Source organism: Rhinolophus sinicus, linkage group LG04 (genome assembly GCF_036562045.2).
Source record: "Rhinolophus sinicus isolate RSC01 linkage group LG04, ASM3656204v1, whole genome shotgun sequence".
Taxonomy (NCBI): Eukaryota; Metazoa; Chordata; class Mammalia; order Chiroptera; family Rhinolophidae; genus Rhinolophus; species Rhinolophus sinicus.
The window spans coordinates 52,193,951-52,212,876 of record NC_133754.1 but is presented as its reverse complement, the minus strand read 5'-3'; the positions used below and the strand labels follow the sequence as shown (position 1 = coordinate 52,212,876).

Here is an 18,926-nt window from a genome sequence, read left to right as displayed (position 1 = left end):
GATCTAGCTCATGCCTGCCATTGTTTGGGCCCTGCATATTTCAGGACCTCGTCATCTGTGTGGGGAGCAAAATGAATGAGATTGTTGTTTATTGTCTTATTACAATTAACATGTACTATTCAGTTACAACGGGCCAGTAATTGTAAAGGTACATTGCAGAGTTCAAGGAGAAACCAGAAACAGAAAGAAGTAAAAACCAGGGAGACTAGCACGCAGTGATGCTAGGTGACTGTTGTTCACTCATGGAATGGAGCACTCAGCAAAATGATAATGCATAGCGCTAGCTCTCAGGTGGCATGAAATTTTCTAGGCTAATCTGAGGATTAATCATAAAAATGATTCAAGGCAGCATAAAGGACCTAAATACTGGTAGGTAATTAAGAAATAGGTTTTTCTTTTCCAATACTCTTAAGAAGAGAGAGAACATGGCACCAATCCAGCCCATTTTTAGGAAAACATTCTGCACACCATGTCGCTTCTAAGCATTTCTTCACAAAAGGAAGAAAACCCCAGGATATTGTATTATGTGGTAATAATGAGATGCAGATAGTCAGGAAGGTCTTTATTAACTCGCTTAAGGAGAGCTGCTGAGTGGCTTAGAGGATAAAGCACTGGGTTTCTCTTTGGAGCCCCCAGTGGGAGTTTAATTCACAATCCAGTATAGAGACCCACAATACACAATAGCTGCTAGCTTTAACGGGTTGATAGCATGAAAAATATTTACTGGTTATGAAAGATAATCCATTTCTGAAAGGACTGTCTTTTCTTTCTCTTTTTTTTCTTTTTTCTTTCAGAATTCCAGGTACAATAGATTCTTCTCCCGCTGACAATACATTATAGAACATCTCAGTTGTGATGGCCTCTTTGCAGCGTTTGGCTCATCTCAAAAATGATGAACGATTTATGCAAGATACATATCTCTGGTATGACTGGCATGCTAGAGGCTGTAGATTCACAGCTAATATGTTAAGGTAATTTCCCAAGATAATTCATACTATTTGAAGGGTAACTTTTTGATTAGGTTGATTTAAATATTTAATTGTCATAACTCTCTGCTTTGTTTTGCTCCTGGGTTTCAAAGAATAATGAAGCAGCATGGCCTAGTGGCAGTACCATGGTCACAGGAAAAATATTTGAGGGGCCCTGAGTATGTGCCTGACACTAGATTTTTATTCAGTCATGTTTCTAACTTTGCCGTCATCATATCTCTGTTTCTATAGTCACATAATCTAGAAAATAATGAACTTCTACCTTGTTTTTTTTCCTCATTTTTTGAAAGTTACTGTAGAGACAGACGATGAGAGCTTTTTTGAGTGTGTGTCTTTCTCCTGCCCCAGTTACTGTTGAAAATCACTGCTGACCATCCGTGCAGTTCTTAGCATAGCCCCTGGTACAAGGTGAGGGGCCACCACACCTTTTCCTTTCTGGCTGGTCCTGAGCAGTCCTCTGATGCCCTACCAATAAGACTGAAGCTCACATCCTACAGAGTTAAATGCTTTCCTTTTTAAAAAGGAAAGACGAGCACTTTACAAGTGAATGTAACTTTAGTGTGTATTTGTATGTCAGTTTTCAAGCAAAACCTTACAGAGGCCAGAAAACAATAGTTTCGAATGTGAGGCATTATCCTGGCCCAACCTGTGTGCTGTGGGTCCCTGGCATTAGAAAGGACACTTTGTGGGACGGGTGAGTAGCAAAGAGTTTTCCAGAGAAGTGAGGACAAGAGGAGGGATAGGTGGAGAAGTACAAAAGGCGCATCCTCTTAGCTTCAAAACTACCCATGGATGTCCCTCAGGAACATTTACAAGAGGGGGGAGACGTTTCATCCCATATCTTTTCCTGGTAATGAGTTTATGTTTAACTTCAGAAGGGAATTACTTTCTGAGACAGAGGCTTGGTATCCTTTGAAATATTAATTGTGTTTGGAGACCAAGAATGGCATAATAAAAAGAATCCAGGGTTTGGGAGAAAGGAGACATGTTTGATCCCTGATTCTGGGACCCTTAGTTTCTGTGATTATGGGAAAATCACTTAATCCCTCAAAGTCTCAGATTGCTCATTAGTAAAAGGGGATGCTAACATCTGCTTCACTCGCCTCACAGAGGCAAGGACTGGGGAAGAAAAGAGATGTCAACATGCTTGGCCAACAGGAAAGTGCCACTTACAAATATTAGCTGTTAATACTATGAATAGAATACCTTTAACAAATGTTCCATAGCGTTTCTGAGTATTTCCCATTATATGAGGTCACGTGCACATACCTAGAATTGCCATTATCATTTTGTTTCATTGTCCTCCCCTGATTCTTTCCACTCTTTGTAGGAGAGATCCTAAGCATTCATGCTGAATTCCCAAGTGAGGAAGAGAAACAAATGGAGGTAATTCAGGGCCTTGTCATGGAGCTTCCATGTAGAAAGCTTAGCCTGCTGTAATTCCATGCAAGGCAAATAGGACCTTCTCTTCTCTCTCTTTTTTCCCTCAACATTCACAGCTGTATTCTAAAAGGACCATGTACCCTAAACTTGCATGTCTCACCACACTTTGACTCTTCTGGCTGCCACAAGTATTCTACTTCTGCACCCAGAGACCTACATCCACTTGTTACCATCATCCATTACTCTTTCTGTTCATGGATCAGCTCAGTGGAAGCTCTCCTTGACTCTCAGGCAGTAACTCACTCCTTTTCTTGGCCTCTAAGAATACCATGTGTGCACAACTGCTGGGGCTCATGGGCCTCCTGGAGCTCAGTTCTAGACCCACTAATGGTTTATAATGCCTAAACTAAAGCCTCTCTGGCTCCTCCACCAGAATTTCACTCATTGAAACTGGGTAGACACACCTGTCTTCTACACTGTCTGTGAAAGGGCCAGATTTCTTTCTTTATTTTTTGGATTCCCAGCAGCAAGCCTTGTATTTACATTAAGTAAGTGCTGATTGGATGACTATAGGGAATTAGCTCTACAAGTTAATGCAAGTCCAGTTTACAGGGCCCTGGTTGCACAATTTCCCTGTGTGAATTCTTGGGCATTTATAGAGAGAAGGTGCTATAAACTATGAGGAAAATATCACAAACATTCAAAGCACAAGCATTCAAAACCAAAAGCTCATTAAAAATGTCCAATTAGGGCCAGCCTGGTGGCTCAGGTAGGAACTCCATTCTCATAACTCCGAAGGCTGCTGGTTCAATTCCCACATGGGCCAGTGGGCTCTCAACCACAAGGTTGCCGGTTCAACTTTTCGAGTTCCGCAAGGGATGGTGGGCTGCGCCCCCTGCAACTAGCAACGGCAACTGAACCTGTAGCTGAAATGCGCCCTCCACAACTAAGATTGAAAGGACCACAACTTGATTTGGAAAAAAGTCCTGAAAATACATACTGTTCCCCAATAAAGTCCTGTTCCCCTTCCCCAATAAAATATTTTTTTTAAAAAGTCCAATTAATATAGAAGATAAACAGCTCTATGCTCTTAACATAGGTAAATTTGGCTACTAATTGATGTATTAAAATTGAATGCTTACTTCTAAGTGGAAATGAACTAAGTATTATTTCTATCGGACATTTGGGGAATTAGGACAGCTGCAAGTCCCAAACACAGATACTCTGTTATTGCAGAGGGACCAAGAACTTGGTGGAAATATCATTTTCTCACAGAGAGATATATTCTCTTTATGTGAAAGCTCAGGTTCATCGGCATAGCAAGGGAAGAAACTTTACACAGCCCATCTTTGCCCAATATCCACTTAGTGATACATGGAGAACTAGTTTCTCTGTGGGGATGGATGTTAAGATCATCTTCACAAAGGACTTACTGATTTGGAAAATGAGGGGAATTTAGTGTTGATTCAAAATGGTTCCAGAATGCAGAGGAATGCCTTACTTTCACAGGAGGGAGACTATGCAAGGCAGGAATGCAGACAGCAACACATCAGTAAACTATGTGCTTGTTCTGTCCACGCCCTTTGTAATTTTCATCAAGCCTCAGGCCACCACCCCCCCACAAATAAATCACCATGGAGAGAAAGCTTGCAGGGAGTGAGAAAGATTAACAGTTCTGCACAGGATACAGTGCTACAAGGACCTGTGTAAAGGTAAGAAGCCTATGGGATGTCAAGGTCTGCATCCCATTATGGAATGGCAAGATCTGCATAAAGGCAGACCAATTTCTTATTCTGCCGTCTCACGTATCAACGATTAAATGAAGATAGTGTGGTAACTTCTGTTTCACACACAAGGAGCAGAGAATGGCAATTTACAAACACTATCTTTAAACAAGTCACAGGTTACTGCCAGTAATTCCATGATATTTCAGTGATTTTTAAGCATTCTTCTTATTACTAAACCATGTATAAGGAACTGACCTTAATTTGGCATAGAAACATCCAAACCTCAGAAAAATGTTGATTTAAGATGTAATTGTATGTCTTTTGGAGCATTGCTCTTTCATACGCAGCTAGTTCTGTTTGGATGTAATATTTAGACCTCCACACGTTTTTTTCTTAATAGAAGGGGTTGTCTGCACCAGCTGCCCAGGTCAGGGGCTGTCTCCAAATCAGTGTGGAACATCTTGCAAGCCAGTGTTGCTTTGGGGGAAAGCCAACCCTTGAGAATTATTTTGTTTGTATCATGAAAAATGATGCCGTGGCTTCCAGAAGCTTCTGCCATGAGCAGTGGTCTCACGTCGGTGAGGGCTGAAATGGATCGACTGGTCTGTGCTAATTAAAGTGACTTAATAATAAATCTTTGATTTTTTTTTTACTAAAGAACATCTGTAATAAAATATTTATAAGTATTTATTAATAAATTGATTTGACTTTGGGATGTACTTCAAAATAATCTAACGGTGTAGGAGGGAACTGGGCAGGAAAAGAGATGGAATAGGATTGGCCCTGGAGAAAGTTCATGAATCTATTCTCTCTACTTTGGTATATGTTTGAAATTTTCCACAGGGCTAACTTTAAAAAGAATTCCGTTTTAAACAAACGGCCCTACAGAATAAAAACATAATAACATAATATTGTAAAAATTCATTTATATAATACTCCCACTTAAAATCTCAAAACATTCTTATTCAAAATGTTTATTTGATAAAATAAAAGATTTGAAACTAACAGTTATTTCCATTTGGCTCAAGTGGTTCTTAAGTAAAAATGCCAAAGGGCTAAATCTATCAAATGTCTTTATATGTCAAACTGCTTTTTTAAGTTTGGTATTAGGTATTTAATAACCACCTACTATACGCAAATAAATATTGTACACTATTTTTGTTGACTTCATCTTTAACTACCTATTTATATCTTATAAATTAAGAATGCATAGTATCAGAAAGTAATGAAACAATTAAAAAACATTCTGCAAATCAGACTTTTCCTCAATTCATCCTGGCTGTTCTCCACTTTCTTTTCCAGATTTCTGAGGTGTACTGCATTTTTGTCAATGTCTTATCATCTTGATCACCATGAGTGGAGAATAAAATGCTCGTTTTATTTCATGCTATAGATAAACTCAACCAAACGCTGCAATGCCATTTAGAGCAATGGGGCACCCTAGTGGCCTAAAGAGCCAATGAATCTCCCTCTTGTCTTGAATTAGGTCTCACAATTTTTTGAAACTAGGCAACTAGAAATAATTAGCGTAATAATATTAGCCATATTATAGATGTAAAACATTTTGTGAATGAATGGAATAATTGTTATCTAGAAAAGCATAGACAATTAAACATTTAGTCATTCTTAATTTTAAGGGCCAAGTGGTCCCCATGTAGTGTTACCAAATTGTTTATATATTGTAAAGTACATGTTTGGCACTTTTGAGTTTATGGAGCAATTTTCTCCACCCAAATTGTATGATTCTTACTTCCTGCACCTCAGGTGAACAAATATGAATTTTAAAAACCTTATCTTCTGCTTTTGTTTTTTGTTTTAGTCCTAGGCACCATTGTACAGGTAGCTAAGAGACTAGCCACTGGTGACAGAATTGCTGTGTTCAATTCATTCTCTGTCTTTCATGAGCAGAGTGACTTCGAGAAAGCTGATTAACCTCTCTGTGACTTAAGTTTTCTCATCTGTCAAATGGAGATAATAGTAACAGATTCCTTTAGTCTTGTGAGAATTAAATAGGTTATTAAAACAATGCCTGGAGCAAAGCATGACAGCTCCTTGCTGCTAATATTATTCCTCTCAGGCTGCAGGCACATCTAGCATTTGCACAGTCCCATTTTGTCTCTACGTGCATGCTGGACTCAGAATTTGTGTTGACTTTGTACGCCTCAAATGGAATACCCAAGAGTCTATAGAAAATGAACTGTTTTAAGGAATGTAATATTTATGAAATCTTATATCTAAGTCTATCAAGTACTGAGGGGGCAGAATTACACACCAAAGGATCTCATTTCCTATACACAACTCATAATACTTTATATTTTAACTAGAAATACCTATAGCAGGGTAATAATGAGCAGTTTAATCTCCTCAAGGTCACTTTCCCAAGACGTGAGGGGACAATTTTGAATCCTTCTTCCAAATTTGCAGAACAATTTCCCCATATAACAACCATATGAGAAATGAGCTGTAATTAATTTAGGTGCCTTGAGGGTGAATTAGCCACCCACTGGATTATTTGGTAAGAAAGCTATTTCAGATGAAAATAAGACTATCTTTAAACATAAAGTGGGTAAAGTAGAAGATTTAAAACATTAAAAGGAAGAAGTCCCAAGACTACAGTAAGTCATTAATAACAGTCATTCAACTCATTCAGAAGAAAATGGATGACTGACTTCAGGACCAAATTGTGTAAACCTTAGTAACGTACAAGCAGCTCCAGTAATTAGCTCCAGCACTAACACTTTTTTCTTCTACATCTTATCTTTAGCCCCCTTTACAGTCTAAAATAAATAAATAACCTGTAAACTTATTTCCCACATCACAGACCATCAAGAATCACACAGTTCTCAACTGTATAGTTGGAACTCTTCTCATCTGGTGTGTGAGGATGACTCAGTCTCATATTGCTAAGTTTTCCATTATTATAGCTATTGTGCTGGGACAGGAGTTGCCAATTCATGTATTTATGAGAAAATCATTGGCTCAAACCAATCTTTTCAAATTAAAAAGTGTTTTGTAAAAGCCCACAGTAGAAAAATAGATGTTTCATAATTTTAGAGTTGAACTAACAGTATTGTACCTGAGGTTTTGATATGTGTTCTCAAATACTGGTTAGTGCCACCATACAGAAATATAATTAGCAAATGCATGCACCATGCCCGGAGGCCTCACAATAATTCTCACTATGCTCTGAGCCCTAGACTTAGGGGTTTCCAAATGATGAGGTCTGTCTAGAAATTCATTAACTACACTATCTTGAATAGAGCCAAGAAGAATTCACCCATTCCCATCCCTCGTAAAATGAGGTTTATGAGGTTTTGATAAAACTTTCAGTTCTAAAAACAAATGTTAATTTGTTCATTTAATGCTTTTCTCTTAGATTCCATTTTGTTCCTTGGAATGAAACATATGACTTGCGAAACCCAAATAGTCTCTTACTTACAAGGACAATTTTATTTATTAATGGCCTATAATTAAGAAGAAATTGTTAGCTAAACAAACAATTAGCTTATGTGTCTGAAGAAAAAATAGGGAGTAGGTTATTCATTCATTTGCTAAGCATTCTTAATCTTGACTTACTTTTCAGTTATTCAGATTGCTTTCTTTATTTTCTAGAGTTTTTGAACTGAAAATAATTTTCCTAATCAAATGATGAAAGTTAACATATTTATGTATTTTCTTTAGGAGAAAAATCAGGTTAATGCATACATAAAATGTTACATCATAAGTCAAAGTTTTATTTCCAGTCCTATCACCCGACCCTAAGGAAGGTATTTAACCTCTTCACCTTGAAGTTTTCCATCTCTGTAAAGTGAGATATGAATAGTTGTCATCTACCTCAGGTTAATAGCGTCATAACTAAAGGGACCTGTTATAATTTCCTTAAAGAGAAGATGGTTTATATTAATGCAATTCTTGCCCAAAATACAGAACACTGGGAAATATTTTAGATTTGTATAAAAGCCTTAAAATATTTTTTGGAAGATGACTACATTCTTTATAATTATTAAGAAAATCTGCCAAACTGGCATCTTTGGAGCACCAAGGCAACCACATCTGAATGAAGTAGTATGTGGTTGGCTTACAAGAGCTTGGCAAAAAATTCTTAATGAAGATTTTTTTGCTAGCTACATTCTGCCTTTATAGAGACACAAAATACATTTTTTTTTTTTTTTTTTTTTTTTTTTAATACAGGAAAGCCTCTGGGTGCTGAGCTCACTTGAGTGGAGGGTCAACTGTAAACCATTCCTTAGGCTGAGGTGCTCAATGAGAAGACATAGATAGAACTGAGTTAAATGTACCTCTCCATGGTATATGAATGGAAGAAAGTCATTCATTCAAAACAATATAAAGGTGAGAAGTATTATGTGTAAGGAAGTAACTGAATAGGTAATCATCCCAGAAGCCAGGAGTGGCAGTGAGATGAACAGCAAGACAGCAGGACAGACAGGAGTTAATGGTGAACTGTAAATCAAATGGGAATTGACAACATAATGTTACAAAAATACTATTTCCATGTGCCAAGGAAATGTTATTACCGAAAAAAAGAATCAGTAGCTAAAATAGTTATCAACTCTAGTTGAGATAATAGTTATCTTGCTCTAATAGTTATCAACTCATAAGAATGCATTGAATCCAGGTTTAGTGCTATGTATTTTTATATCATGAACTTTCATCTGCAAAAATGGAAACATTCAGTCTTACCACTTGGCCATATTAGTTGCATAAGATTTTCTTTGAATGATCACTACAATCACCTCAAACGTTATTTAAATTACATATATACGCATATGTGTATATGTGTATATTTCCATCCATCCATCCATCCATCCATCCATCCATCCATTTCAATACCCAAATGGAGGACATGTTTTATTCTGCTTACCTTCAGGTTCCCTGATTTTTCTTCCCGCTGCAGACTTCCGAAGCATGCTCCTTCCAGAGTTAAAGAGGCTAGTGAGCTCGTCCAGAGGGCTGCTGAGAGGTCTGGAGTTCGGGGGGCTGTAGGGGACTGGAGAGGAGGAGTTGGAGTTGGCCTTCCTATGGTCAACTCTAGCTGCCGCCTTCCCTGGGGAATAAGGAATCTTGGAGAAAGAGCTGCATGGACCCGCAGTTGGAGCAGAGTTTGGCTTTTGCTGCACTTTGGGCAGATCAGTGTGTGTGGCTGCTTTTGCCACATTCACCACGCTGGTCTCAGGTGGGAACGTGAAGTGTGTGTTCGGCCGGTGGGCAGCTGCCAGAGGCGCCGGACCAGGCGGTGGTGAGGAAGGAGGAGATGCTTTGTGGGAGTCATTAAACGCAGGCAGGCCGGGGGACACGGGCCTGTCACCGTCCCCTTTTTGACTTTTGGAATACTGTGGAGACACAGGACTCGAGCCTTCCGACGGCACAGGGTACTTGAGGTTGGTTTCCAGGACTGGCAGCTTTTTCACCTCCAGGGGCGTCAAAGGTGATTCGTCGGACGCGGGGGAACAGGTGATCGGGGTTGGGGGGAACACCAGGAGTGGGGGTCGGTGAGGGAGCAGGTTGGGGAAGGGGGCTGGAATGTCACACGCGTCTTTGCAGGGCCCGGACGTATAACAACTCACGTCGCTGTCCTCCAAGTTGATGGGGCTCCGACCCTCACACAGCAAAGGGGTGGATGCAGATGCCCAGGCGCCCACCCCCAGACCACCACTATCCTCCGGGGGAGCGAAGTACTTCATCTCCTCGTACACGGCCTCTGCCTGGTCTGGGCTGCCTGTGCGGCCCACCATCTCGATGTAGACCGGCTCCGGCTCCGGCTCCGAGTGCGTGGGGTGTGCAAGGACCCCGTGCACAGCCCCTGGGCTGCACTGCAGGCCCGCTGCTCTGCGTTGCGTGCCGGGCGCCCCCACGGCCCCTGGTCCAGCGCGGGAGATCTCCTCGGAAGAGCCACTGAGTTTGGTGTTGGGGCTTCGTTTTGGCTTCCGAGGAGGAATCTTTTTCATGGTGCTGTAGTCATCACTATGCGGTCTGGGCCGGGTGAGAACTGAAGGGGGGACAAAGAAGTGATGGGAGGTGTTAGCGAGACCCCAGGGCCAAACCATAACGGGAACAGGGCTGGCTGCAGCTGCCCCTGCCTACGCTGCGCCTTCGCATTCTCACTGATACAGAGGCCCAGGCCTGCATCCCTCCACCCTCCGGCATCCCAGCTCAGCCTCCACCTCAAGATTGCCAATGAGAAAGAGAGTTTTGGTCTTGGAGCTGGAGGGCAACTTCTACCCATGGAAGAAGGCATTGGGTGAATAATAAGGTAGCCCTGGACTGCCAGCTCCCTGCAAACGGCAAGTGCCTGGCAATGCAGCACACTTCAGATCAGCTGCTCGGATCTAGGTACACTTGTATTCTTAGGGCCTGATACAGGTGTGAAATAAGTGTAGGTTGAACTGGTTCTTCAAGATTTTAGAGAAGAGAAAACAGGAAGGTAGGGAGAGCAAGCCGATTAGCTAGTTAGTAGTATATGGGTATTTCCTGTAGGAAATGAGTAAGCTTGATTATTGAAATGGTATAAAATGAACAAAACACCTACATGCATAGAGAGATGATTATTTCTTTAAAAAATTGTTATTAAAATGATGCCAAGGGTTTTACGATTAATCAGTGTATTTGAATACATAACAGAAACACACATTTAACAGGGTAAAAGACTATAACATTTCACCAAGAACTTTTAAAGTGGAAACTTCTTAAGTTGAAAAATGGGGAGATACTTAGAAAAACAAATGTGCATGACATTATCAGTAAGAACTAATGTTGAAAAAGCCAGAAAACTATTTAGATATGACTTTAAAACATTTAATGAAGTTTAAGTTAAAAAAATTCCAAGACTTATTTTGCTAAGATATTTTTACTATAAAGTGTAAGTTTTTAAATTAAACATAATTTCTCTGAAAACTGAGATGTTAATTTTAGGAAATTGCATAAAGTTTTACTGACGTATCAAAACCTCAAAAATCTTGAACTATTTTACTAATTTGGTATTTTACTAATCTGTTGGAATTATCGATATAAGCACATCTAATTGAGTTGAGTTCCTGAGTTGTTTAAGGCAGCCAGATTTTTCTCTCACTATGACTGCACGTGACAGCAGTCTCTGCTCCCAGTTTTGGGGAGATAAAGTATAATGGTTAAAATTAAGGCTTTGGAGTCAGATCAGGATTCAAATCTCAGCACGACCGTCCATTCATGCATTCATTCAGTCATGCATTCAACCAGTACTTAATGAAACACATTAGTGAACACAGAAAATATGTTCCCTACCTTCCTCTTTCCTAGTGGGAGGTGTCAGACAATAAAAACAAAGGTAAATTAAACAAATGAGTAAATTCTATAGCATGTTAGGACATGATATATGCTATGAGGATGAGAAACAGCAGGCCATGACAAGGGGTCACAAAATTGTATGTGTGTATGTGGGGGGGTGGGGTGGGGGGGGCGGGCAGTGGTACAAATTGTAATTTTAAAAGAGGTCCTGGGAAAATTTCTCTAAGCTTCAGTATAGTCACACATAAAATATCAGTAATAATCTCAAAGGCATAAAATAGATATTGTATGCAAAGTGTTAGCTCAGATTCTGGCACATTATAAACATGAAACAAATGGAAGACATCCAAATGAGAATGGAAAAGAACAGAGTTAATTTTCTAACTCAATGGGCATCTTTGTAAGCCAGCATTATACAGGGTTCCACAAACAGCCAACTTTTAAAAGCAGAAAATATCAAAATGCACAATTCTCTAATTAATAAGCATTATTCTAAAGGCTTTCATTGTGCTAAATCATAGCAGCTCGTAAGCTTCTCCTAGAAAGTTAATGAACCAAACAAAATTTTAACATTAGTGTTATAGAGTTGTTCTGAAGATTTGAATAATCTAAGGGATTTGTGGCAGACTGTATTTTCCAAAACTGGCTTCAACAATATTTTCAGTCCCACATGCTCGTCTAGAACCTTGACACAGGGAGGACCTTGGTGAATAAAATATGGGGAAGGAGACACTGCTTGTCTTCTGTGGCTGGATCATAGGCAGTACATCTTCTGCCTGGCTCTTGACCTCTTGGGGCACATGTTTTGGCAGCCCTGATCTCTATGTGAGAAGACTGTTTACCCTGAAGCACCCATGCTGTGGAGAACATGTGGAGAGGCCACATGAAGGTAAGAGCGATGCTGGAGGACCCCACTGCTTCAGCTCTCAGCTGTCTGGGTTTCCTTAGCCCAGCCCTCAGAAATGTAATGAACCGTGTCTGGATGATTCCAGCCCCAGATGCTTACTACAGCTGTGAGAGAGCCTGTGAGACATCGGCTTAGCTGAGCCCAGTCAACTACTAGAACCTAAGAGAGCGATAAGGATATTTTAAGCCACTAAATTTTGGAGAGCTTTGTTACATAGCAGTAGACCATTAATACAGATATCGGTATCTGGATGTACCATAAAAACCATTAAAAAATAAAACTTTAAAAGACAGGCAGTAGCTTTGGGAAATTGGAGGAGTCTTGAAGAAAATGTTAGCAGAAGCGTGATCAAGAAAGCTCTTGGTGAGGCTTAAAGGAAAGTGAGGAAGATGCTGGAAGCTGGAGGAAACATGACCCTTCTTATGCTACTGTGGAAAGACTAGCAACACTGTCACCTGCAGCAATGTGGAAAAACAAAAAACAGAAAAACAAAAAAACACATATATGGAACTGATGACCTAGCTAAGGAGATTTTTCAGGCAGAATGTAAAGTCTACTTCCTGGATTCTTATAGCTGTCTATGGTAAAATGTGAGAGTAAAGAGATAAGCTGAAGAAATAACTATTAACTATAAAGGAGCCTGGATTTTCTGGGTTGGAAAATTAAACCGTTTCTCACTGCCAGGCTGTCTTGATGGCAAACAATTCTGAAGTTAAGAAGTAACTTTCAAACAGAGATGAAATCTGGGGCATTTTCAGGAAAATAGGATCTAAAGATGAAGTCAAGATCATGAGTATGAAAGCTTTTATTAAGATCTCAGAAAGATGTAAGGTGATGCTTCATAGATTTTTTTCAAAGAAGCAAAACCACAGGACTTCTAAGAATAATAAGAGGATTGCTGCACAGAAATCTTGCAGACAGCCCAAAGTAGAGATTATCTCAAAGAAATTTGTGGATGTGGCTTTTGAATAATGGAGTAGATTTCAACTGATTCACAGGAAACTCACAAAGCTTTTAAAGGAATTGAATCAGCTTGCACTGAAAGGAGCAGAGTCAATACAGAATGAAGAGGCTCTGGTGCTTCAACATTTTATGAGCAGGAAGCAAGCTGAGAGAATTAATAGCCTCAAACATGTCACCTCTTGTGGATTAGGAATTATAACGTAAAGGTGAGCCAAGAGTCCAGAGCATGGATCTAAGAGCCATGTGAAATCATTTCCAGGCACCAGGACTAAATCCTAATCAAGGCACAGGCAACATGTGCACCTCTGTTGGTCAGAACTGCTCTGTGCAAGTGCCTGCTGTGTGCCTCCCAACTCCCCCCTTTCTGACCAGGAGCATCCTGCACCTGTCCTTTCAGTGTATGTTGGCTGTATGGAGAATAGGTAACTTGTCTTCAGATAGATAGGGAGAATACTGGAGTAGCTGTCCACCTAAGGAGCTTACCTGAGCATCCAGAATACCTGGATCTGATTTAGATGATGAAATCTGGGTCTTGCACCTGACCTTGACGTGTTGATGGAATGAGGCTTTGGGGGAGTTTGGGGGAGGGATGAGTGTATCTTGTATATGGGAGGGATGTGCATTGTTTTGTCTAGAAGGTGGACTCAGGCAATTTGATTTTTCCAAGAATTGGCCACAATAGTGTTTCCAGTCATATTGAAAGCTGGAATCTATTTCTCCTTCCTTAACCTGGATGCATCTTTGGGACTGCCTGCCTGATAGATGGAATGTGGTAGAAGTGATGCTGAATGATATCAAAGGCTGGCTCATAAAAGGTAATGTAGCATCTGCCTGGTGCTCTCTTTCCTGGAGAATGTGCCTTTGATGCATTGATTCTCCATGGAAGAAGTACAACTACCCTGAAGCTGCCATGTTGCACAAATTATGTGGAGAGACCCCCAAGCAGTCCCAGTTCTCAGAAATCTGGGGCACCGGGTGTGTGAGTGACCAGCTTTCACATGATTCCAGTCACCACCTGAAACTTCATGAAGGAGCTTGAATAAGAATCACTCATATGAATCCAGCTGACACCCAGAACCTGAGAGATAGTAATAAAATGATTGTATTTTATTTAAATCAAGTTTGGGATGAGAGGTTAAGCAACAGTAGATGAAAGATATGATAGTCCCTTACAATTTGCTTTAGAAGCAGAGAAAAGTATTTTTGTGGTTTTTTTTTTTTTGTATTAAACTAGTATAAATAAAAGTAGCAGATTTTGTTTGGAGGCATTTGAGTGATTGGCCTCTAGAATCTGACTGCCTTGAATAAGTGACATGGGACAGGTTACACCATTGATCACTGACTCAGTGTCCTCATCTCTAGAGGGGTCATGATAATATCTCATTCCGTTGAATAGTTCTAAGATTGAAGATACTTAGCATAATACCCGACACATAATAAACACTCAATACATGTTAACTATTCTCATCATTATCTTATTACTATACAACTAGAATTAATCGTGAATGATAGAACACGGTTCCTTTCAGTGTGGTCTGGGGTTCAGCAATATCAAATCAGCCAGGATGCTTTATTGAGAATGTAGACAGCACAGATCCTGCCGTATTCCTTAATCACTAAATTATAACCTTTGGGGGTAGGAACTGGAAAGCTTCATTCTTCATAAACTAAAATTAAAACATCAGAGCTACAGAATTAAAGTATAATTTGTTTTTGTGGCTATTTCTTTGTGCTTGTGTGTGGGTCCACACAAGTGCTTGCTAATAGTTCATTTGAAAATATGGATTTAAGGGTTATTGAAAATAAATTTACATTAAGAATTTAGTCCTAAGATTTGTGGGTAAAAATCTGGCGATTACTTGACAATGTCAGTGAGATGGGGTCAGGTAGACATTTCATGGTCACAGATCATCTTTAGGACAAGTCTTGGTGTCCTAATGGTAACTTAAGGATTAAGCCCCACATTCTCAAGCTGTCTCACCATTTTATAGACTTGACTCTTACCTGAGCTACTATGCAATGATCTAGGGACTTGTGTTACTTCAAGTTCTGTTAGGAGATAAACATTTTCTTGTACAAAATACTTCCCCATTGACTTTGTTGCTAAGGCATGTCGGGTGACTTTGAAGTTATCATGTGCTCCAGGACATGAGTTATTTGGTCCCATTCTCATTGAGAACAAGATACCTACATAATCTATGAGAAAAAAGGAATGGAAGCTTGTTCAGGAAAAAAAAAAAAGTATATATGTGTACGTATCCATTGCACTCCAGTTCTTACGGTGTGATTTTGCCTAGTTTTAGAGCAAACTGAGTGCCTAGCACAGGACACAAAGGATTCCTAAATAAATGGCGGCTAGCTGGCTGGTGGCCTGCTGCATACATGAGTAAGTATAGTTATCAATTTACATCTAGCTACAAATTGGACAAAAAGGGATATATCTTCTACTGAGATATGATATATTGTAACTTGGTTATACAGCTTTTTGGGGAGAGGAGCCCATTACCTTTGTTCTCATCCCTTCTTTATCCATTGGACTGCACTCTACATGCGTAATGGCTGTTAAATGTCCTTCTAGACTATTCCTCACTTCCCAGCAAGGATTAGCCCCTCTTGCTCTGTGTTCCACACCATCCTGTTCTCAGCTATTACTCTGCTTATCTCATAATTTGTTTGCCCAATTATCTCCCCCACTGGACTCCAAGGCCCTCAGGGAGGAGCCAAGCTCACGGAATGCACTAAATTGATACGTATTGAATGCACAAATGTGTCATGCAATCATGTTCTCTTATTACGTCCAGTAACACATCCTCAGGAAAGTCTATATGGAAGACCTAATTTCTGTCAAATTTGAGGTAATAGAAAAAAATTATAAAGGGGCTTCTGCTTAATAATATGTTGTGAACACACAATGTGATATATAGATGATGTATTACAGAATTGTACACCTGAAACCAATGTAATTTTACTAACAATTGTCACCCAAATAAACCTTAATTAAAAAAATAATGTTGTCAAACCAAGTCTGACAAGTTTCAAGGGTACATTTTGAACCTTGCCAAATTGTGCTCATTTTGACTTACTGATAGGAAGCTAATTCTGCTTCAATGAAAACACTACGGAGAAATATGTTTCTATGACACTTATTTCTTTGATAAGTATTTATTGAGTGCCTACTATGTGCCAAGTGCTGTCTAGAATAAAGACATCAATAAGACAGAAAAAAGAAAGGAAACAACGTTATTTCCAAATTCAGCCACATGGCTGAACCCTCCCTGTATCTATACATACTATAAACTGTGTTGTGTTGAGAATGGAGTTGCACAGCAATTTAAAAAATGGATTCCTGAAGGTGGTATTTATACGGAATGGGCTGCTGAAGTCTGAAGGGAGGGTGACTATGGACGTCACATCACAGAGAGTACAATGGTGGAGGCTACAGTTGCCCCACAAAAACCTGTCTTTTGCCATTTCGCGATCCAGTTATCACTGTCTTTGGGAGAAAGCCTGCAAGTTGGGTTTACAGAATCAACGCTGGGGAAGGGCACTGGAGCTGGGAGTTCCCTAGCAAAGAGAAAGTGAAGGCAGGCCCCTATTCTTCCTTTCCTCGTTACTGTTTGCAAAGAAAAACCCCAGATTTTTAAAAACAGTACTTTCAAATAGTTGGTTTGTTAATAGATCGTAAACAAGTGTTAACATTTACTTGCCCATAAAAGTGTTTCAAACTTTTCAGGCACAAAGGTACCATATTTTCCTGAAAATAAGACCTAGCTGGGCCATCAGCTTTAATGTGTCTTTTGGAGCAAAAATTAATATAAGACCCGGTATTATATTATATTATACCCGGTCTTATATAAGACCTGGTATATTATATTATATTATATTATATTATATTATATTATATTATATTATATTATATTATATTATATTATATTATATTATATTATATTAATTATACCTGGTCTTATATTATATTAAAATAAGACCGGGTCTTATGTTAATCTTTGCTCCAAAATACGCTTTAGAGCTGATGGTCCGGCTAGGTCTTATTTTCGGGGAAACACAGTAGTAAAAAAAAAAAGAATCCTCTATCCTACCTCTTTATTACCATATGTTTATTGCAAAAGAACCTATAGGAAAGGCATGTGTTAATAAGAACAGGACTAGCCACAAAGATTAAGATTTTAATGTGACCTAATAACTGATTTCTCTAAGATTCTTGGCCTTCATTCTCCAATCATATCTTTCCCTCTATAACCTTCTGAATTGATTAGCAACTTTATTTGTAAAAGAAAGTAACTTGAACTTATTCTTTAATATTCCAAAAGGAATGGCTCAGATAATAAACTGACCTCAATTGTGGTTCTTGTTCTTCTGAAACCGGGTTCAGAGCATTGTAAATAGTGACCAAATTTTCTTCCTAAATTTTCCAGAAATAGATAATTTTGTGGCATCTAACTAGGTGCAAAAAAGTACAGCAGGTCCTCGACTAACGTCATTTCATACAACCTGCTTCGGTACAATGTTGAGGCGATGCCACAGGAACTTATCTCTTGTTTATGTCAATTAGCATGAGGTAAAACTGGTTTCATTCTACGTTCTTTTATTGAAAGTCACAGAATTTATGGACAACATTAAGTGAGGACTTACTGTATTGCCCTTGTGGTAAAAACATGAAGCTCTGAGAATCAGTGCTGTCTGATAGAACTTCCTGTGATGATTGGAGATTCCATACCTGTGGCTGTTGACTATTTAGAATGTGACTGATGACTGAGGCACTGAATTTTAAATTTTATTAATTTTAATCACTTTAAATTTAAATAGCCACATTACTAGTGGCTACTCCATTGGACATCTCCAGTTCCTGTCATATTGGCATACACGGGACCAGAGCCACTGCTTACGGTTGGTTTATCACAAAGAGTATAGCCATTTTGCGACTGTAGATTAGAAATCCAGAGCCCTGACAGCCTGAGTGACTAAGCCCCTCGGAGACTGGCCCCTAACTCCTAATGCTACAAAAACTAACCAGCACACCTGCCCGAGCCAATCAAAGAGGTTAATATTTTTAAAGATACATTTAAAGCACCTTCTGAAATGCAGGAATTCATCAGCAGCCGTAGGAGATATGGTGGTGATGGCCAAGTCATCCGGATTCGGAATCATGAATTGTAAGAATAAATAACGTAGATAATAAAAAAGGAACTGATTTACGGACTGGCCTCCAAAGTGTGAGTTCACTGGGCTGTTATCTGTGGGGGAGACACCTACATGGACCTTAATCGTATGTGAGCTGAATTTAATTTCCAAGGACTTAAATTTTATATAAAAATCTTGCAAATCTAGTGAATCACACCACGTATTTTAAACAGCAAGTCTTGAGAGCCTTGTGATTTCCCACAGTAGTAAGGAGTTTCAGAATTTTATAGCTGTGGTCTTTCTTGCTTTTTCTTCATTAATCTTTTTCCTGTTATTTTATTTTATATGTTTTTTTTAAATAACTTATTGATACTTTTCTTGCTGCGCATATAAGAGAGCTCAACTTTATCCCAATACTTTGTTTTTGTCTCCTTTCACAATGGTGTGACTTCTTGGCATCAGACTATTCCAAAATCTCAACTCCAGGGCAGCTGGTCTTCTAATATGCACAAAAATGGAAATTGTTGTTAGACTTCA

General features: G+C 39.3%; 1 protein-coding gene across 4 annotated transcripts in view; it reads right to left on the bottom strand.

The window, feature by feature from the left end:
- MYO16 (myosin XVI) overlaps positions 1-18,926 on the bottom strand; it is a 542,975-nt gene that overhangs the window by 53,914 nt on the left and 470,135 nt on the right. For all 4 annotated transcript variants that reach the window (XM_074329517.1, XM_074329516.1, XM_019731063.2 and 1 more), the window contains one exon: positions 8,982-10,106. In XM_074329517.1, the coding sequence (XP_074185618.1) occupies positions 8,982-10,106 (1,125 nt within the window). The remainder of the gene's footprint in view (positions 1-8,981; positions 10,107-18,926) is intronic.